The sequence below is a fragment of the Eptatretus burgeri genome, chromosome 11 (genome assembly GCF_056783735.1).
Source record: "Eptatretus burgeri isolate ZD-2024b chromosome 11, Ebu_testis_v1, whole genome shotgun sequence".
NCBI classification, from domain to species: Eukaryota; Metazoa; Chordata; class Myxini; order Myxiniformes; family Myxinidae; genus Eptatretus; species Eptatretus burgeri.
In genome coordinates this window covers 25,422,330-25,440,816 of record NC_140971.1, presented here as the reverse complement: position 1 = coordinate 25,440,816, position 18,487 = coordinate 25,422,330, and the positions used below count along the sequence as shown (strand labels likewise).

Genomic DNA, 18,487 nt, shown 5'->3' with positions numbered 1-18,487 from the left:
CGCTCCATTCCAGTGTAGGCCTCGGCGCTCTTCTGGTCCAATCCAACCAGGTAAGTTTTGTGAGAATAAATTATTGTTGTAGTAATCAACAATAGACCTTTTCGATCGGCTTTATTCTCACAAAACCCATACGCATATCTACAACAACATAAATATACATGGGGTAAGAATAACAAAATACAATAACTTGTACACATAATACTGAAGGCAAACTCCATACTCTAATCCCAATTACATTCCTAATACAGTATACTACATACCATTACTGTTCCAGCACGACCCTCCACGGAGCACGCGGCATACGAGTCATCACCAGCCACCGACCCCCATACACAGTGCTGCCACATCCGCCCAATCTCCGTTGCCGCCAATCACAGTACGGCACTTCATTATCACAACAGAAAGGATGGGGAAGATGGGCAGTGGTGATGCGGCACAATAGGACACGCAGCCACATCCCTGAGGTGTCCAGATCCAACATGCAAGGCCTCTCCAGCGTGCAAGTCATGCGGCTCACCCTCCTCTCCCCCAGCTTCTTCCTCCTCAGGATGTCACTTTCTCTCGTCTCTGAGCCTTGTGCTCCTCGCAGGACAAGCTTTGAGCTCCTTTCTCCTCCTAGGACGTGGCTTTTTTCCCCTCAAGGATGAGGACCAGTCTCCCTGCAGGACTGCTTTTTTTTTCTCGTCTCGTCCCTTGGATCCACGTCTTCTTCTTCTTCTTCTTCTTCTTCTTGTTATCCCTTCCTCCATCTTGGCTCGTGCGAGCCTCCTCCTCATTGTTCCACATCCGATGTGAGTGGGTCCACGATGCAGCTTGTGGGAAACACCACATCATTCTGAGGGACCATGCAATGCAGCCCCCGTCCCTCCCTTCATGCACCCAAGGCCGCGTCGAGAGCACCGGCTGCCTCCCTCGCGCACAAGCGTCCATTGTACAGTCCCCACTGTAACCTGCCTGCAGGATGTGCCGCACCTCTCGCCACGAACATGCATGTGAGGATGTACACAGTCCCACGTGGTCAAGGTAATCCCATCGGCTCGAAGGATTAATGACCACATGTCCACAGACGGACCGAATGTGCCCAATTAAATAATGCGTGAATGGAGTGAAAACGGAGAGGGACACCGTCGGACCGAGGGAAGACCGAACGGCCATGGGGTCGAGGGTAAGACTGATGGGATGAAAGGAGGGATTCACTGTTGAGATGAGGTTTGGTGAACGGGATTATTGGTGGATTGAGAAAGCAAGGGGGGGGGGACAGACTGATGGTGTGAAGGAGGAAATATTGAAAGTTGCAGAGGGTTTGAACGGACCAATGGGGTGAAGGAGGGATTGTTGAAAGGAGCAGACCAACCCGAACAATCCCTCCTCCGACCAAAATGCCACCCGACCAACCCTTAGATAAGGGGCCAAGGACTATCTACCCAAAGAGTAATGAAATAACTAATCCTCGGGTCATCTACGTGTCCATGTATGCTCTTCCCCTGGGGTAAGTTTCTAAAACCGAAACAATATATTAGATATACTGTATACCGTGTATATCTATCTGTAATTCCAGCAATCTCTGTGCGTGTGTGTCTGTCTGTCTGTCTGTGACCGCCGTTTCTCGACAACCACCGGTCCGATCTGATTGAAGCTTGCCAGGAATATTGCCGGGGACCCGCGGATGTGCCTTTTCAAGGTTTGATATTAATCCGCCGAGCGGTTCCCAAGTTACGGCCATTTTATTGTTTTTTTTCAGTGTTGGAAAGGTGTATATATCGCAGCTGAAGTGGCGTTTTTTCCTTATCGTGCCATTTTTTCCAAAAATATATCTCAGAATAATGATAACAGCTTATTAATAATAATAATAATAATAATAGCACAATAATTGGCAGTAATAAAAAGAATAACGTGATACAATGACCAATGTCTGTCAACCAATAACGACCTATATATTGTCTGTCAACCAATAATGACCAATAATGTCTGTCAACCAATGACAGGACACGATGCTATGACGTCACTAATGACGTCACAATTAATGTTTATTTATTAATTTTGCACGATTGACGTCACAATTCTTCTTCTTCATTTGGTATGACGTCACAATCGACGCTGGGGACCTGAGTGTGTGCCTTTTCAAGGTTTGATATCGTTCTTCATCCGCTTCAGCTGTTTCCCAAGTGTTTCCCAAGGTTTGAAAGCTGTTTTTTTCCCAAGGTTTGAATTAATTGTTCAACTTATTAATTAATCCCAAGGTTTGAATTTTCTCAAGGGAAACAGCTGTTTCCCAAGGGTTTGAAAGCTGTTTTTTTCCCAAGGTTTGAATTTTCTCAAGGGAAACAGCTGTTTCCCAAGGGTTTGAAAGCTGTTTTTTTCCCAAGGTTTGAATTTTCTCAAGGGAAACAGCTGTTTCCCAAGAGTTTGAAAGCTGTTTTTTTCCCAAGGTTTGAATTTTCTCAAGGGAAACAGCTGTTTCCCAAGGGTTTGAAAGCTGTTTTTTTCCCCAAGGTTTGAATTAATTGTTGTGCTTGGTAGACATTTGTGAATACATGTACAGAGAGGGGGGTGAGAGAGGAGGGGGGAGAGAGGGGGCAGGAGAGAGGAGGGGCAAGAGGGGGTGAGAGAGAAGGGGCATCATAATTCAGGAGAGGGGGAGAGAGGGGTGGCGAGAAAGGGGGACGGGAGAGGGGGTGTGAGAGGGGGTGAAAGAGAGGGGCGAGAGAGGAGGGGTGAGACTAGGGGAGAGAGGCCGGGAGAGATGAGGGGCGAGACTAGGGGTGAGAGAGGGGGGGAGAGAGGGGGTGAGAGAGGGGGGGAGATAGAGGGTGTCACAATTCTTCTTCTTCATTTGATATGACATCACAATTGACGCTGGGGACCTGGGTATGTTTCCCAGGTGTTTCCCAAGTTATGGCCATTTATGATACGGTTGGTCCGACCTAATTGAAACAATGCCCCAATCCAGTCATTGTTTACGAGAGCAAAGGAACGAAGCTGCACATACTGGCACGCACCTACGGGCCCACACTAGTATATAGAAAACAGAGTTTGCTTGCTTGCTTATTACCTCGACTCAGCAAGAGGGAGTACGTCCATGAAGTACGTACTATTACAACGTGAGTACGTCTATTAAATACGTATTATTAGAACTTGAGTATGTCTATTAATTATGTATTATTAGAATGTGAGTCCATCTCTTAAGTACGTATTATTAGAACTTGAGTACCTTTATTAAGTATGTATTATTAGAACTTGAGTACCTTTATTAAGTATGTATTATTAGAACTTGAGTACCTTTATTAAGTATGTATTATTAGAACTTGAGTACCTTTATTAAGTTTGTATTATTAGAACTTGAGTACATCTCTTAAGTATGTATTATTAGAACTTGAGTACCTTTATTAAGTATGTATTATTTGAACTTGAGTACCTTTATTAAGTATGTATTATGAGAACTTGAGTACCTTTATTCAGTATGTATTATTAGAACTTGAGTACCTTTATTAAGTATGTATTATTAGAACTTGAGTACCTTTATTAAGTATGTATAATTAGAACTTGAGTACCTCTATTAAGTATGTATAATTAGAACTTGAGTACCTCGATTAAGTACAAAGTAGAATGTACTTATTGCTGTGAAGGTGATGTTGCCACATACACACGGGCAATTAAACCACTTGAGACGACTTAATAAATTACTGGCTGTATCAATTAGGTCAATTATTTAGCATTATCAAAGATTGCACTCCATTTCAAATGCGCATGCACTCTACATACCGATGACCCGTTGGGTGGGTAAATAGCCAGTGTAAAATAAAAACAATTCAAACCTCAAAAAATTGGTTGGCTTAATTTTTTTGTGAGGAGTATACAGAAAACTTAAATGAAAGCAACCTTACAAATCATCTTTCCAAATCCATAGGTTTTTATACTTTTCCTCATCACAGAATCTCACTCTTCATTCCAATCTGTCAAGGTGAAGGTTTGCAAAAGGACTGGCAACAATGTCCATGGATGGCCTAACATATGAATGGAAGAAAAGCAATTGAATGGCGATTGTTAAGTTAAAACTGTTTGAAAAGAAATGTTGAAAAAATAAAACTAGCAAAAAAGTAATGTGAAAGTCATGAACTTACTGATCAGCAGTCTTTGTCTCTGCCACTAACTGTTCTTATTTGGAAACTGTCATTTCCATGGGAACCACTACCCTCAGATATTGATTACCGAAGGGGTACTGTATTGTGGACGGCGGCGTGGCGGTGTACTACGACAACCACTCGAAGCCACCATCAATGCAGGCGGCTGTCATTTCAACTCCTTCATTCGGCGCTCTGTGCGCTTCATGGGTAACCTTTTGCTTTTGTGGGTACACCCCGAGTCTCATTTGAACACACCCCGATAGCTTTCATTTCTAAATACCAGCATTGTACTATTTACATTTTATAAGCCATCTACTTATACCTATGTTAGGAGAGGAAGATAGTAATAAAATTTTAATTGTGAACAGAGTAGGGAGTTTAATAGGAGGAAGAAGGTAGGGTAAGGGAGTCAGGAAAGAGGTTTGTGATGAGATAACATTGAGGGGAGAAAAGGGAAAGGTCATGCATGAAGCATGTGGGGCAAAAAGGTTGAGTCAAAAACTCTGCTGAGCAAAGTGAGGTCGAGGCCATTTATTCCTGATACATCAAATACCCTGCAACCTACACCTGCAGAAAACAGGTCCATTCAACCATCATGTAACTTTGTTTCAAAAAAATATCCATAGGTAGGTGCTCCTATGTTGAAAGTTTTGTGTCAATTGCTTAAGTGGTTGTGGAGAAAATATTTAAAAGCGAATAAAGGGGAAAAATTGAGGACAGAAGAAAAAAAAAAAAGAGTAATGGCCTCGGCCGACATTCCACAACATGGTGAACGATGGTTGCGGACGCCTATTACTCGTTGCATATGTAATAGGGATATGGTCCCTTATCCCACTCCCATCATGAAAGGAGAAATTTCTAATCGTTTTATGTACTAGGCTTGTTTGTAGAAACAGCTGGAATGTCTCATGGCTGCTCAATACACTATCCTTAAAATTTTTCCTGAAATTTTCCCTTTTTATAGCGACTACATGCCTGGTGTTGGCTTAATGGTTATGGTGGCGGGCTTTGGATCCCAGGGTCCTGAGTTCAAATCCCGCTCAGCGGTTGAATTAATACCAGGTGGGGTTAACTCGGCCTGCCATCCTTCCGAGGTCGGCAAAACGAGTGCCAGCATGCTGGTACACTGTGTCGGAGTGGCGACCCGTCCAGGATTGTGCCCAATAGCCAAGGACACTGCTTAAGCAGCACCAACGCTCTGCACAGAGTATGGTCCCACTGGATGGATGGATGGATGGACCTCACTTCGCTCAGCCTCGGCTGAACAATTTATTGTTTCGTGCGTTTTGCTTTACTTGCTCAGCAAGCAGCTGTAGTGCTATCTTGCTAGAGAGAGCGATTTGTTTTCGCACCACCTGCAAGGGATCTTCACAATACATCATATTATCAATTTCAGCTGGCAGAAGTTGTAATGCACACAATGTTGTTGTATAAGAGTGGAACATGAACAAACCTGTAATTATCTTGGAAATCAATGATGTTGTCGTGAAGGGGCAAGGAAGCAGTTATCAGGCTGCGTTTAGAATGGAATTGCTAAGTAGGCATCTATTCATTACATATACCTGAAGTAGGGGCTAAATGAGAAAAAGAAAGAAAGAAAGGGAAGGAAGGAAGAAGATTGTGGGAAGTTTGTGATGAGATGAGTTTAACGGGAGGGAAGAGAAGGGTCGAGCTCGACATTTTACAGACCATAACAAAAAAAAGGGCAATCAGAGATTGCACAACCTCGCCAGGACTTATTTCGTGTGGTGTTTGTGTACTGGTGAGTTGCATAATTAATAAGAGACATAACTGGAACTGTCACTTTATAACTGCTCTCAGCGATGACCGGGAAACAAGACGTCTCACTTTGATGAGACACTTGATCCTGACCTATGACATTTATAATTATTCAATTTAATTGAGAATGGGATTAAAAGATATTCAATTCAATTCAAATCAAAATGCAAAACCAAATATGTACACAGTCCTGCATTGGAGTCATCAGAAGGAACCCGAACAAGCAAAAAACAAAGATGAAGTCATTAGGAAGAACCTGGATAGGATTTGGGTTTCAGCTGCTACTCCTTTACCCCCAAACCCATCCAGGAACAGCTGGGTGAGCCTAATTCAAAATAAATAAATAAATAAATAAATAAATAAGAGACCAGATTAAAAACAAAAAAAAATTCTGCCTGCTCGACTGTGTCAGATCAGGTTGAAATATAAAACATATTTACCCATCACTGCGAGATCATAATTATGAAGTTTCACGTCGATCGATGAAGTGGTTCCAGATAATTTAAAAAAAGATTTCATTCAATTCAATATGGCTGCCAAACCATGTGACCTATGACATCAAAGGTGGGAACGTTTTGTTGCTGGTGGATAGGCGGTCATAGCATTAAAATATTGATGTGGTTGGTGAAAACAGATTGATGGCATCGGCTTCAAACTTTCTTCAATGATCATTTCATATCCATGTATTTTTTCCTCTTATCTCATAATGTCCTCCTCCTGAGATGCAGGTATGCTCCACCTGGTGCAAGCTTTTGCAATATGGTGATTGTAGGTTCACATTGTGTTCCTGTACTGTTAAGGCAATGGCAGAGATTTTTATGTATTCCTCTTGCTTCTACAGCACCTAATCCCGTTAAAGATGGTACCATGGATTGGAATGTACTCTTGCTTACAGGTGTTCACGCGTTTGGTCTCTGCGCCTCGGCTCTGCTTACGGACGTGCTGCAGCTGGCAGTAGGTGCTCCCACACCTCACTTCTTGTCGGTCTGCCGTCCCAATCGGTCGGTTTTGGCTGCTGCCTGTGGTCCACAAGCCCACCCACCTTCTACTGCTCCTCTATGCACTGCCACAGACCATGCTGCCGTGGCTGCTGCCAGGTTCATGTGAACAGTTATTCTGTACAGTCCTGTAAAACACTAGCTCCAATCATGAGAACCAAAGATTCGTTTTGGCTTTGTAAGATGTGGTCAAAGCAAGAACCAATATTAAGGAAGTGTATTAGGGAAGCTGAGTATTAAGTCAGTGAGGTTTCCTTCTCAAAAAGAGTTGATTCTGCCACTAGGTAAAAAGTATGAGAGGTGAAAAAGTAGTCTCCAGTTTTTTTTTTGTTCATTCACATCATGTTGATACTTAACCATGTTCAATATTATTCCATTTCCAGACGAAGTTTTCCTTCACAGCATGCAACTGTGGCATCTTACACGGCAGTGTACATCTCAGTAAGTGCAACAGATTCACACAGTCAAACAGAGCAAAACCGATGATGTCGATTAATGCTACAACCGAACCTAATCCTTAGATGTACGTGGTGGGGGTCTGCCCTCGTCTGGGATTGTCTCGTGCTGCTCTTGTGTTGTGCCTTCTGGGGGGAGGGGCTGCATTGGGATTGGCTCGACTGCCATCGGGCCATGCTCATCCAGCTGACGTCTACACTGGGATGGCGTTAGGAGCTGCGGCAGCTGCTTACTTGGTAAGTTGGGAAACGGAAAAGAAACAAATCAAAATGATGTCAGAAGTGAGTTGTCTGCAGCCCATCATTTCAATGAACACACCTGATATTATTCATGGCCTACTCAGGTTATCAGCAATCATCTAGCATAATGTTATGGCCATACCAACCTCACTTGCAACTGTTGCAAATGCTGAAATGTTGTTTTTTTTAAAAATAAAATGAAGTCTTTGAAATGAAGAAAACGGCAAATTATGGGTGTCGTTCTCCTTAGGGCCAAAGCATCGTCAACGGATTTAAGCCTTTCCCTGCAAAGGCAGAAGCAAACAGTGAACCTGAGCCAGCAATTAGCCCACCCAAGCCTGCACTCATGGAGCTTCGTACAGAACGTTATCCACCACCACCCCGTCCCCGCCCCACTGAGCCACAGTTCACACTACCACCTCCTCGACAACAACCTGAAGGGGCTCTAACTCGAGGTAGTATGGGACTTCGTGAGCCAGTGGGAAGTAGCGGGATTGGGGTTCATTGTCCTCCAGCTCCACCATCACCACCAGAAACATCTTATTCTGTGGTGAGTAGCAATAATGGTAATGGCCATGGTCCCCCTCTAGGAATGTATCTTGGACCACCCCATTACAGTGGGGGTCATGAAGGACCAGGACCTCTCATGGGTGCTCCACACATGTCAGGACCAGTCAGTGGTTATGGAGCATCTGGATTTGGTGTTGGGACAGAATGTAGTCTTGGTGGGGGTGGTCTTGGCAGTGGAGGATATGGAAGCCATCCCGAAGGACCGGATGCTGTTTATCTTGGTGGTGAGCTTCAGACCTTTGCAAGCAACACTCTTCCCCGAGCTGGAGCAGCAGCTATCTTGGAAGAGCTAGCAGCAAACAGAGTCAACCCCGTTGGGCCACAAGCCTCATTAGACTCAGCTTCTGCACGGCAGCTTATCGCACAATGGAGGAATGCAGTTGGTGGGCCTCGTCAGTCATCCCTTCCACTTGGAGAGCCACGTCGGGGCTCTTTACGTCGGCAACCTTCAGCTCCTGAGATCCCATTACCCCCTACTGCTCCACTTTGCATCAGTGTTGGAGACCAACGCTATGCAGTCCCTGCTGGGCCACCCAGTGTCGGGCGCCTTATCCAACGACCTGGTTCTAGCCAACTAGTTCACATTCCCGAAGAAGTATCAGCATGCATTGGTTGCCCTCCATCCCCACGGCCACGTGTTCGAGTAAATTTGGCTGAGGCATATGGTAGTTTGCGCACAAGTCGTGGAGTTGGTAGGCCTCGAAGCTTCACTGCCACACCTGCTGACAACCCATGCCCTTCTGAGGTTTCAAGCCTTCGTGGTGGTAGCCCACCCAAAGTTAGTGAAGCTGCTCCACCGCCACCACCACAGTTCTCTGAAACACCAGCGCTATTAAACCACAATGTCCCTCACATGGATAGCTGGCCCTTTGTTCCACCAAGCCGCGAGGGGACATTACGTCGTAAGGCTGCTGCGGTTGGAAACACCAATGCTGTGAGCATGGGGGTCCAGATTCCACACGAGACGCTCACTCTCCGACGCCATCCCAAGGGACACAAAAAGCCTCCAGTTACGACATGCACACATGCAGATGTATGATTATTGAACGAATTGCAATGAAGAGAAATCATTTTAAGTGGAAATGGATTCAATAGAAATAGGGGAAGGGGTGGGGGAGTTGTGTTGGCATGACAAAGGAGTACAAGGTTGAGGAATAAGTTTGGGATTTATTGCAATTATGATGTTGCTCCTTCTAAAGACAGAATGTAATAATTATTACATAATTACGGAATTGGTGTGGATGATATAAAAACACGAGGGTAAGAAAGTGATGACCACAAAAAAAAACAAAATATTATAGGGGGGGAGGGGTTAAGGAAGGGCGCGCGATACATTTCTTATTGCCGAAATAGTTACCCATTCATTGTCAATGTTAGCACAAGTAAATATACAGAGCATTACTTGTTCCAATGCGTTTTTCAACTACAAAGGCCAACATTTTCACTTTTACAACTTCAATTGCCAAGAGGCCAAGATGACATATGTATGTAAAAAGGGAAAAAACGAACAAACAAAAAAAACCCCCACACCCATAATCATCCTCCTTCCCTTTCCCTTTCTCTTCTGTTCGTTTAATATTTATTTATTTAACCACCTTCACTCCACCTGCCTTACCCACACCTTTTATATGGCACCGAACCCTCTTGCATTTTCATCACTCCACCATGCCATCTCAGATTCAAACTTAAAGGCCAAAATGGGTTCACCATAAGAACTTTCAATAAGCCTATGAAGTTACTAACTTCGTACGGCAAGAAAGACGATATAGCCATTTTCTTAATCGCCAGTGTTTTAGCATCATCAGTGAAGCGCGATCGCACTTTTGCCGGAAATGCAAGCAAATAGAAGGCCTGAAAATTTGAGGTTCATGGGGCAGAGCTGAGCTGAATTAGAGATGGAAACTTTTTTCATTTTCAGGCAAATGGAAACCAAACAAAACAGCCTCTGTATCATACAATGTACAAATATTTCTACATGGATGAAATCCACAGATATTTGAAGATGAGGTGTTAACCAGCTGGTCATTGAACAACATTCTTCGAGCCGACGAAAGTACCCTTTTTTGTGTGGGGTCAATACCTTGGTTCACCTCCGGCCATTTGCGGCTTTGAGTTTTTAAAATGGCATTTCTACACACGGCCACATTTTTCTGCCGGTGTGCTGTACATATTAATTTATAGAGGCCCTGCTGGTGGAAGGAAAGTTAAATCCAAAGCACAGTGGACTCCTGCTTGGAAGACTTCCTCCGCACTGCTGGCGCGCCAACAGCCGCCTGCCCAGCGGACTCTTCTGTTCGGATTACAAGCATTCCTTTGTGGGATGACATGATGAAAGTCTTGTGCTGGTGGCGATAAAGCTCATTTTAATGGACAATTCCACCAGTGGTGCCGCAAGTCCATTTTATATTCACCAGAAGTTTACACTCGATTCTTGTTACCACCTATTGAAATATTCCGTCTTCTTACAAGACAGAGGAATAATAATTTTAAATGGGGGAACTCAACTGTCGATTTTCCAGTGTATAAGTGGTAGTGGATTGAACACATCTTACTGTCTTTCAAAGAAAATGGCCAAGAGCATCATCAATTCGGTTAGACACAGTGTTGGTCTTCTGATTTTGCAAACATGTGACCTGCAATACGAAGTTGGTACAAAGGTGCTTCCAATTTGAGCTGGACTTTTGTTTATACTCAACGTGTCTTCAGTGTAGAATTCTTGAGGAAGCAAGTGTGTGGACAGTGCAAATTATGATTCATAGCCGACCTGTTCAAAACGTCTTGCCATCGAGGTCCTGCACATGTAATCGTCATACTTTGCAGCCAATGCTGTGAAAATTTTAACGGGCTTGATATTTTCGATGACCAGAAATCGAATTATTTTCCGTTCCACCCTCTGTTATCTCAGACACCACCATCCTGATTTTCAGCCTTGTATTAAAGCAGGAAGCAAGCGATTATTGGTTACTCACAATATCAGGATGATTTACCTTTAAAACAATCAATCTACGTATGTTGCTTTACTTTTTATAAACAAAAGTCCAGGTCAAAAATCTAAACCACCAAATATGCATTTTTATGCAACAGTAAATTTAAAAGTAGACCCATTTGTTTACCAATTCCCTTCCTCTCAATCGTTACTTGGGCATATAAGAATGAACCATAGAAAATAGACCTGAAGGGGCCATCGACATATTACATATGCAAAAATAAAAATCAGAACTTCTCTCCCTCTCCTTACCGATATGGAAATATGTAGCTGGCACCAAACACTTGAAAATATCCAACTCCTTATCTCATAATATTCCCTTCGGTAGGCAGACATTCAGCCGTCACATTATCATTATTGCTTTTGCAATAATTTGCAAATGCAAGCACAACTGCTCTCAGAATAACAATTTACCTTTGTGCAGCCTTATCCACAGAAATGAAAAGAAAGCAGAGCTCAACAATCATAGGTTCTGTTCACATTCTCACTTCGAATACATTGCATATTACTTGCTTGCAATGCTATTATAAAAGACAAGTTTTCTATCTATGTCGGAATGGCAAACCGTTCAGGATTGTAACCTGAATCAGGAAACTGCTTCGGCAGCACTGATGCTTTATAGAGAGCATGCATGGTACACGATGATGATAAGTTCTCTATGAGCGTTTATATATTTTTTTTTCAAAAAAGGATGTAATTTTCATTTATTTTACACGAGTGTCGAGGAAGGTTCATGGAAGAAGATTAACAAGAGACAAAAGCTCAACAGATGAAATGGGGCGAAGAGAAAACAGTAAGACACGAACGCACAATACGAGGAGGCAGACTGACTTAGAATTTTGGATGGAAGAGCATTAGAGAAGAGACTTCCATCTGAAAGGAAAGGGGAAGTGGGGGGGGGGAGAGGGAGGTGGGGGTCAGAATTGAAAAATGAATTGAAGTGAACATTAAGTTGGAGGGGAGGAGGGTAACATAGACTTGGTGTGGGTAACAAGGCAAAGGGTTCTGGTCGAGTATGTGTAACCTGGAAGGGCAGAGGTGAGTGAGAAGGCGAAAGACCAGAATAGAGTTGGTTAAAAAAAAGAAAAAAAAAAAAGAAGAGCTTCAAGGCGACAAACTTGCCTGTGATCAAGAAACAAACCGAGTGACTCGGCCTCCTATTGAGAGACCAATAACATCAAGGGATTGGACTCCATGGCTTCATGGGTGGGTAGGGGTGGAGGTGAACAAGATAGTAAACAACACGACCATTGCATGGGGGAAGCCATATTACATGAGAGTTCAGATGAAGGTATTACAAGCTGAGGACAGCAAAGCAAGGACCTAACCCCACAAAGAATGTATACTACAAGTCATATTTAAATAAATTATTCTCATGGCGAAGGGAGATGATTGTATCGTGACCAGACCAACTCAAAGACACAAAATATATTGTTAGTCCAGTCTTGAGTGTTTGACACATCTATTCAAACTGACAGTTCAAATCTGGAAATTCGTGCAGCTTTCATTTACGGTCACCAAATAAGAGTTCTATCAAAATAAATATAGAAAAGTACCCCATCCACCGAAATACGGTACATCATATTTAAAAACTGCTACTGATGGAAGTTGTGTCGATGATGCCACTGTTTCCTGGAAACTGAGACCGTACTCGTGTTATTTACAAGCCATGGCTTTTCCCCTTTTATTACCCCTCATGCTCCAATTTATCCTCCTTCAAACGTCACCCGACCCAACCAATCTCATCCAATAACTGTTGTGACTGCATTGAGATGTGTAATTGTGTCGTCACCACCTACCCTCAGTGTAAACAAACTTTTCCATAAATATCGCCCATTTAATCATCCTATTGCCAGTGGTAATTATTTCTCTTTTTGCAAAGTATTATATATAAATTATATAAAGATATATAATATATATATAAATATATATCTCTCTCTGTGGATTTTCATCAATAAAGAATCACTGTTGGATAATATTTTACTCTCTCTTTTTCCATTGCAACGAAAACCCCTTGAATGCAACGCGAGTGAAGGGTGGAACAGATCATTCGATTCAGTCAATATTTATTGAACAAAAATACACCGATGCAGCGTAATCCATTTGAATTAAATGCCCATGAATACTATGTATGTCATGGTAAACTTCGATATAATGTTATTGTGTGCGGAACCCCGCTTTCATCTTCAACCACATATGGAGGTACAATTATCTTCGAGCAATCTTCAGGCACAGAACAGGAAATACAGGAGTACAAATCTTGGGACATAAAAAAAAAGTGTTAAAAAAAAATGGGACAATATACTATAGATGAAAATTACATAGTAATTTGAACAATTCTAAAAACAAAACAAACAAACAAAAAAAACCCCACCTAAATGAACAACAAAATATTAAATACTCAGGTTCCAGCGAGTCAAAAATTGTTTGAAGTGAAAAAGCCCTTCCCCCCCCCTCCCCAAACACAAACAAGCTCCTTCCCACCCGACTCATTTCCAATTTTAATGCTATTCAACGTCATTCACGTCACATTATCCCTCTCCACTGGGCTCCGATTGCTCTCGTTCCTGCAGTAAAGGCACCAAGGATTCCCAGGCAGATAGGCACTGGAGGAGAGTTTGGAGGTTGGGGGGAAAAGGGGAGAAGGGGAGAAGGGAGGAGTGAGAAAGTTGAATTACCTGAACATTGGTCAGGCTCAGGAAGAAACATACATTTTAGAGGTTAAACAAATTTTTTACTAAATAAAAACAAAACAAAACATGCCAGGCCACAATGCACGTCATTTCCTCATTGCTCAGTAACTGTGGAAAAGCTAATGGGTTTCCCTCACAGACCAGACAAGCTCCACGAGGACCCTGAACGATGGGCTCCCTTCTCTTCAACACTTAATGCCAGTGACATGACCATTGCCCCATCCCAGAAGTTTGCTCACATAGGTGACCATCCTCGAGGATCGAAGCAACACCTTGACCAAGGACTTAGGATTTATGGAGCAATATTTCTTGCCAAATCCATCTAAGACCATTGTCACTGCTTTCCACCTCAGCAACCAACTGTCAAATAGTGGCCTACAAGTTTCATTCTGTGGCCAACGAGCCAATAATGAACCCTACCCCAATTACCTTGACGTCATACCAGGAACATCTTAAAAGAGTTTGGAAGAAGACCAAAACTCAGGTAAATATCACCCAGAAACTATCAGATGTTATCTGTGGAGTTAGCGCACACTTCGTCCGCATAGATAGCCTTGCCCTTGTGTATTGTTGTGGATTTCCGCCACGTTCGGTGTGCGGAAAGCCGCTTCAGCCCAATTACGGTCGCGCGTCTACCGAAGGTGACAATCCAATCGTGACTTTCTGGACCAACCCCGAAATCCAGCCACGGATGCCTTAACGCATCATAAACCAGTCAATATTCTGTCCACGCACTACAGGGTCGATTTACCTAACTATTCGCGCAGACAGAAATAACGAGAGTTTACACCTCGACGGGACTTGTAAGAAAACGAGCCGCTTAAGCATGCTCGTTCCATATGCGAAGCCGAGCGGTTTGATATCGCCAAGTCCCGTCGGACCAGATTTACTTTTATCGGCTTTAAAAGCCAGTTAATTCCCGATACGTGCCGTGGCAGTCAATGCAGGGAAAATGACACAAACGAGCAGGTTGACATTCAAACAATGGGGCATTTATTTCCAGTCGGCATGCAGTCAATGAAGGGGGATAGGGGACAAGACACGAGCAAAAGCCTATGTACAGCCGAGTTCTATTCAATAATGTACAGTCATGCACTTAACCATGTCTACTTCATAAGACAAGGCGCCACAGACTTTCACGTAAAAACCCAAGGAAAGAAACGGGCTCGTAAGGCTTTAATGTTACTCAGAGCCGGGATGACCGAGAGGCCGGGCCGGTTACCTTGCCGCCCCTCGGTGGCGACTCGATGGGCTTCGGTTTGGCGACCCTTGGTGTCGTGCAGTGTTTCTCGCTGGCTCTTTGCCAACACGGCAGCGGCTGTAATGGCGGCTCGTTTGGTCGGGGGCCTGGTGGCACGCCCGACTCTTCACTCTCCTCAATGACTCCCCGGCTTGGTTGGTCAAGGGCCTGGCGGTGCGCCCGACTCTTCACTGCAGTCTTCCCGACGACTCCAACGAACTCTCCAACGGGCGTCCAACGAACTCTCACCCGGCTCCCTCTTCCAACGAGCGACCAACGAACCACACAACCGACCCTGTCGGCGTCCCATCGCGCCTTTCTATAGCCCAGAGGTGTGAAGCCGCTGTAGGCTTTGCCACCTGAAATCGGCGCTTACCCCTTTCACCTCTGAACCTTCACCCCAGGCTGGCTCCGCCCCTTTCAGCTCTGATTGGCTGGCTTTTTCCACGGCAGAGCCCGTTTTGATCTGTTTATGCAAATCGGCCGTTTCACGGCTGTCTGCACACAGACGTTCCGATTGGCTGGCTTTTTCCAAGGCAAAGCCCGTTTTGATCCGTTTATGCAAATCAGCCGCGAAACGGCTGACTGCACACGGAGGCTGGAATGTGGTTCTTCCTGTCGCACCGCGAGTTCATATCGACGACATTTTGCAGCTGTCGCTCAGGCGGGCGTGATGGTGTCACGATGTTGATGGCACCGAGTTGGGGATGGCGTGGTTGTTGAGTTGTTGGCATTGTGGTGGAGGTGGCGTGGTTGTTGGCATTGTGGTGGAGGTTGCGTGGTTGTTGAGTTGTTGGCGTTGTGGTGGAGGTGGCGTGGCTGTAGAGTTGTTGTTGGGGAGATGTTGTTTGTTTAAAATAAAAGATAGAAAAAGAATAACGGCCAACTCAAAGATGCACAGCCCGGCACACGAACAAGACCCATTATACATCGGTGGGGGAATCTAACCTGAAACACGTACTTATCAAAATAACTGATCTCTGGGGAACCTGAATGGTGTTCTGTGAATTTCCACCACCGTAACAGTATTCTGCAGCACAATACTACTCTCTTGTATGGGCAGAAAGCAGCCATAACAAACACTTGGATGCTATCCTAAACACAACAATGCAGATAATCAGTGGGGCATTGAGATCAATGCCTGTGCAATGGCTCCCAGTACCGTTTAACATGCCACCTGACATAGGCTGAAAAGCCAGAACACTGCGAGAGTAAGACCATATTAAAGGTCCCATGACACTCAAAACTTTCTGGTTATTTATATATTAACTTGACCTTCCTAGTGAAGAAATCACCCATGTTTCTTTTTTTTAAATCAAAAATGGGATAATTAGACCAATATTTTGAACATTTCTGGTGCTTTTCACGACTTGCTATGACCCGCCCCTTAAAAAAGTTTACTTCAGCGAACCGCAGCCTTCATGTCATGGGCAGAACCGCAAAGAGTGGATTGACTAGATGTCGCGCGCCGTATAAAGTACATACAAATGCATTGTGCACATGTGTTTGCTATCTCACTGATCGTCTTAATGCCTGTGATTGTTTCGCGGAAAAGAAATTCTGCTTCTTTGCCGTGTATGCACAACAATCACGAGGAAATTATTTATCCCTTTACTACCTTGTCGTAGTCGTGTACAAATCCAATACATGTATGCACAATAAAGGGCTATACCATGTCCACAAAATATTAAATGTGACTGTTGAACCTTTCCATTAAAAAAGAAACTTACAGGGACATAAGTAAAATACTAAAGATTAATATTGCATCATTTCAAGGCGCAAGGAGACAATTTTAAAATAAAACAATGTGAAAAACCTGCACCCACATTTTGCAGCTTATTGAATTGTTCGTTGAAACCAGCCTGCTGGGATAGGTACGATTCCACATACATGCAAGCCAGGTGTGGCTGCACTCGACATACATGGGTTTATTCTAATGTGAAGGTACTGCTTCCATTGGCTTGCTATTCATCAACATTTTGCCAAAATGCTGTAATAAATGAACAAGGAAAAATATGTTGGCACAACTAGAAAAGACAAATTTATCTGTCCTATTACACGGCCTCATAGTCTCGGGACTCTTTCGCATTGACTTATACATTGTGTGCATGCTAATACAAGGTACTTGTCCACTCTAGAGTCGAGACTCGTCCGATAAATCCGTCGTCCGTCCGACTAGTCCGATAAATCTGACGTGCTGTAGCTTTCTTTTATTATGCTCTTTTCTTCATTGTTTTCTACTGGTGCTACATGACGACAGTAGGAAGAAAATAAATAAAAACGAGCATAACCCGCGCTCTGCGCGACATGTTGGGGTGGGTGTGTTTGAGAAAGAAACTGATGCAGAGTATCAGTAGTAATTTTACTTTAATGCAGTAAGTGGAATATGATTTCACTGTTTCAGAACCATTTTATTTACTTTTTTTGTACCATGCACCTCATATGGTCTTTGAGATAATGTAAGCCGAATATCACGTGACTCAAGCGCAGAACAAAGTCGAAGATAGCACGACACGAAACCACAAACTCGGAAATAATATATAAGATGCAACAGAACGTCAGATTTATCGGACTACTCCAGACAATTGTGTCGCAAGGTGTGTTCTGCGCACAAGTTTTCATCGTATCCGGACAGCGAGATTGCTTCGTTTTATGCACGGAGAGACACGGCTGATGACATGGGCTGGCCTTGCTTGTGATTCATTCGCCGCGGAGAAACATGTCCGCTGCGCTGGTCACGTCACCTCACTAAAATATTTTTGATATCGAGCAATATGCAAGTCAAATTTACATTATTGAATTACGAATAGAATTTAGTCGAACCAGTTGTTATTGCCAAGTTTTCCTTCGATGTCCTCCCAATCATGATGAACACCGGGAATTTCATCGCCAGTTTCCTCTGCTTGTCCTGCTTCGGGCTCGAACTGGTAAGGCTGTATTTCATTTCCAGCTGCCTGAACTTCACCTCCCGCGACTACGTTATCCAACAATTCTCCATCTGATTCAGACCAAAATCCTTCATTTCTCTCGCACTCACTGTCGCTACCAGACAAATCAACGTCCATGTCATCCATTATTCAAAACCGAATGTTTGATTTTTTTTAAAGCAGAAATGAACGAAGCGTTTGAGTCGACCAATCGAATGTGGAAACACACAGGAAGCCAATAGAATCACGTAGACCACCAACCTGAGTAATTTACGTGCAGCCTTTGTCGTCCTGCAGTTGACGTCATGTGGGTTACGCCCCTTTCAGTAGATTTCGGAAGAATTTTTAGGGGCGTTCCCGAAGAGGTTTGTTTTTTTAATTTTACATGTTACAGAACGAGTATTGTGAAAAAAACATTGTCAGATCTGAAATCACGATGAAAAACTCCTGTCGGACATATACAATATATATATAT

General features: G+C 43.6%; 2 protein-coding genes across 6 annotated transcripts in view; one reads left to right on the top strand and one right to left on the bottom strand.

Annotated features, from left to right (window-relative positions):
- The window catches only part of LOC147016687 (phospholipid phosphatase-related protein type 4-like), a 103,375-nt gene extending 91,078 nt beyond the window's left edge, over positions 1 to 12,297 (top strand). Inside the window, exons 1-6 of one of the 4 annotated variants that reach the window (XM_085845605.1) lie at positions 742 to 992; positions 4,199 to 4,331; positions 6,799 to 7,000; positions 7,285 to 7,342; positions 7,423 to 7,593; positions 7,847 to 12,297. In XM_085845605.1, the coding sequence (XP_085701731.1) occupies positions 846 to 992; positions 4,199 to 4,331; positions 6,799 to 7,000; positions 7,285 to 7,342; positions 7,423 to 7,593; positions 7,847 to 9,205 (2,070 nt within the window). In that variant the 5' untranslated portion in view covers positions 742 to 845 and the 3' untranslated portion in view covers positions 9,206 to 12,297. The other 3 variants (XM_085845608.1, XM_085845607.1, XM_085845604.1) reach the window with 3 other exon arrangements.
- A 904-nt stretch (positions 12,298 to 13,201) lies between these two features.
- SNX30 (sorting nexin family member 30) overlaps positions 13,202 to 18,487 on the bottom strand; it is a 61,626-nt gene continuing 56,340 nt past the window's right edge. For both annotated transcript variants that reach the window (XM_085845609.1, XM_085845611.1), the window contains exon 9: positions 13,202 to 13,758. In XM_085845609.1, the coding sequence (XP_085701735.1) occupies positions 13,684 to 13,758 (75 nt within the window). In that variant the 3' untranslated portion in view covers positions 13,202 to 13,683. The remainder of the gene's footprint in view (positions 13,759 to 18,487) is intronic.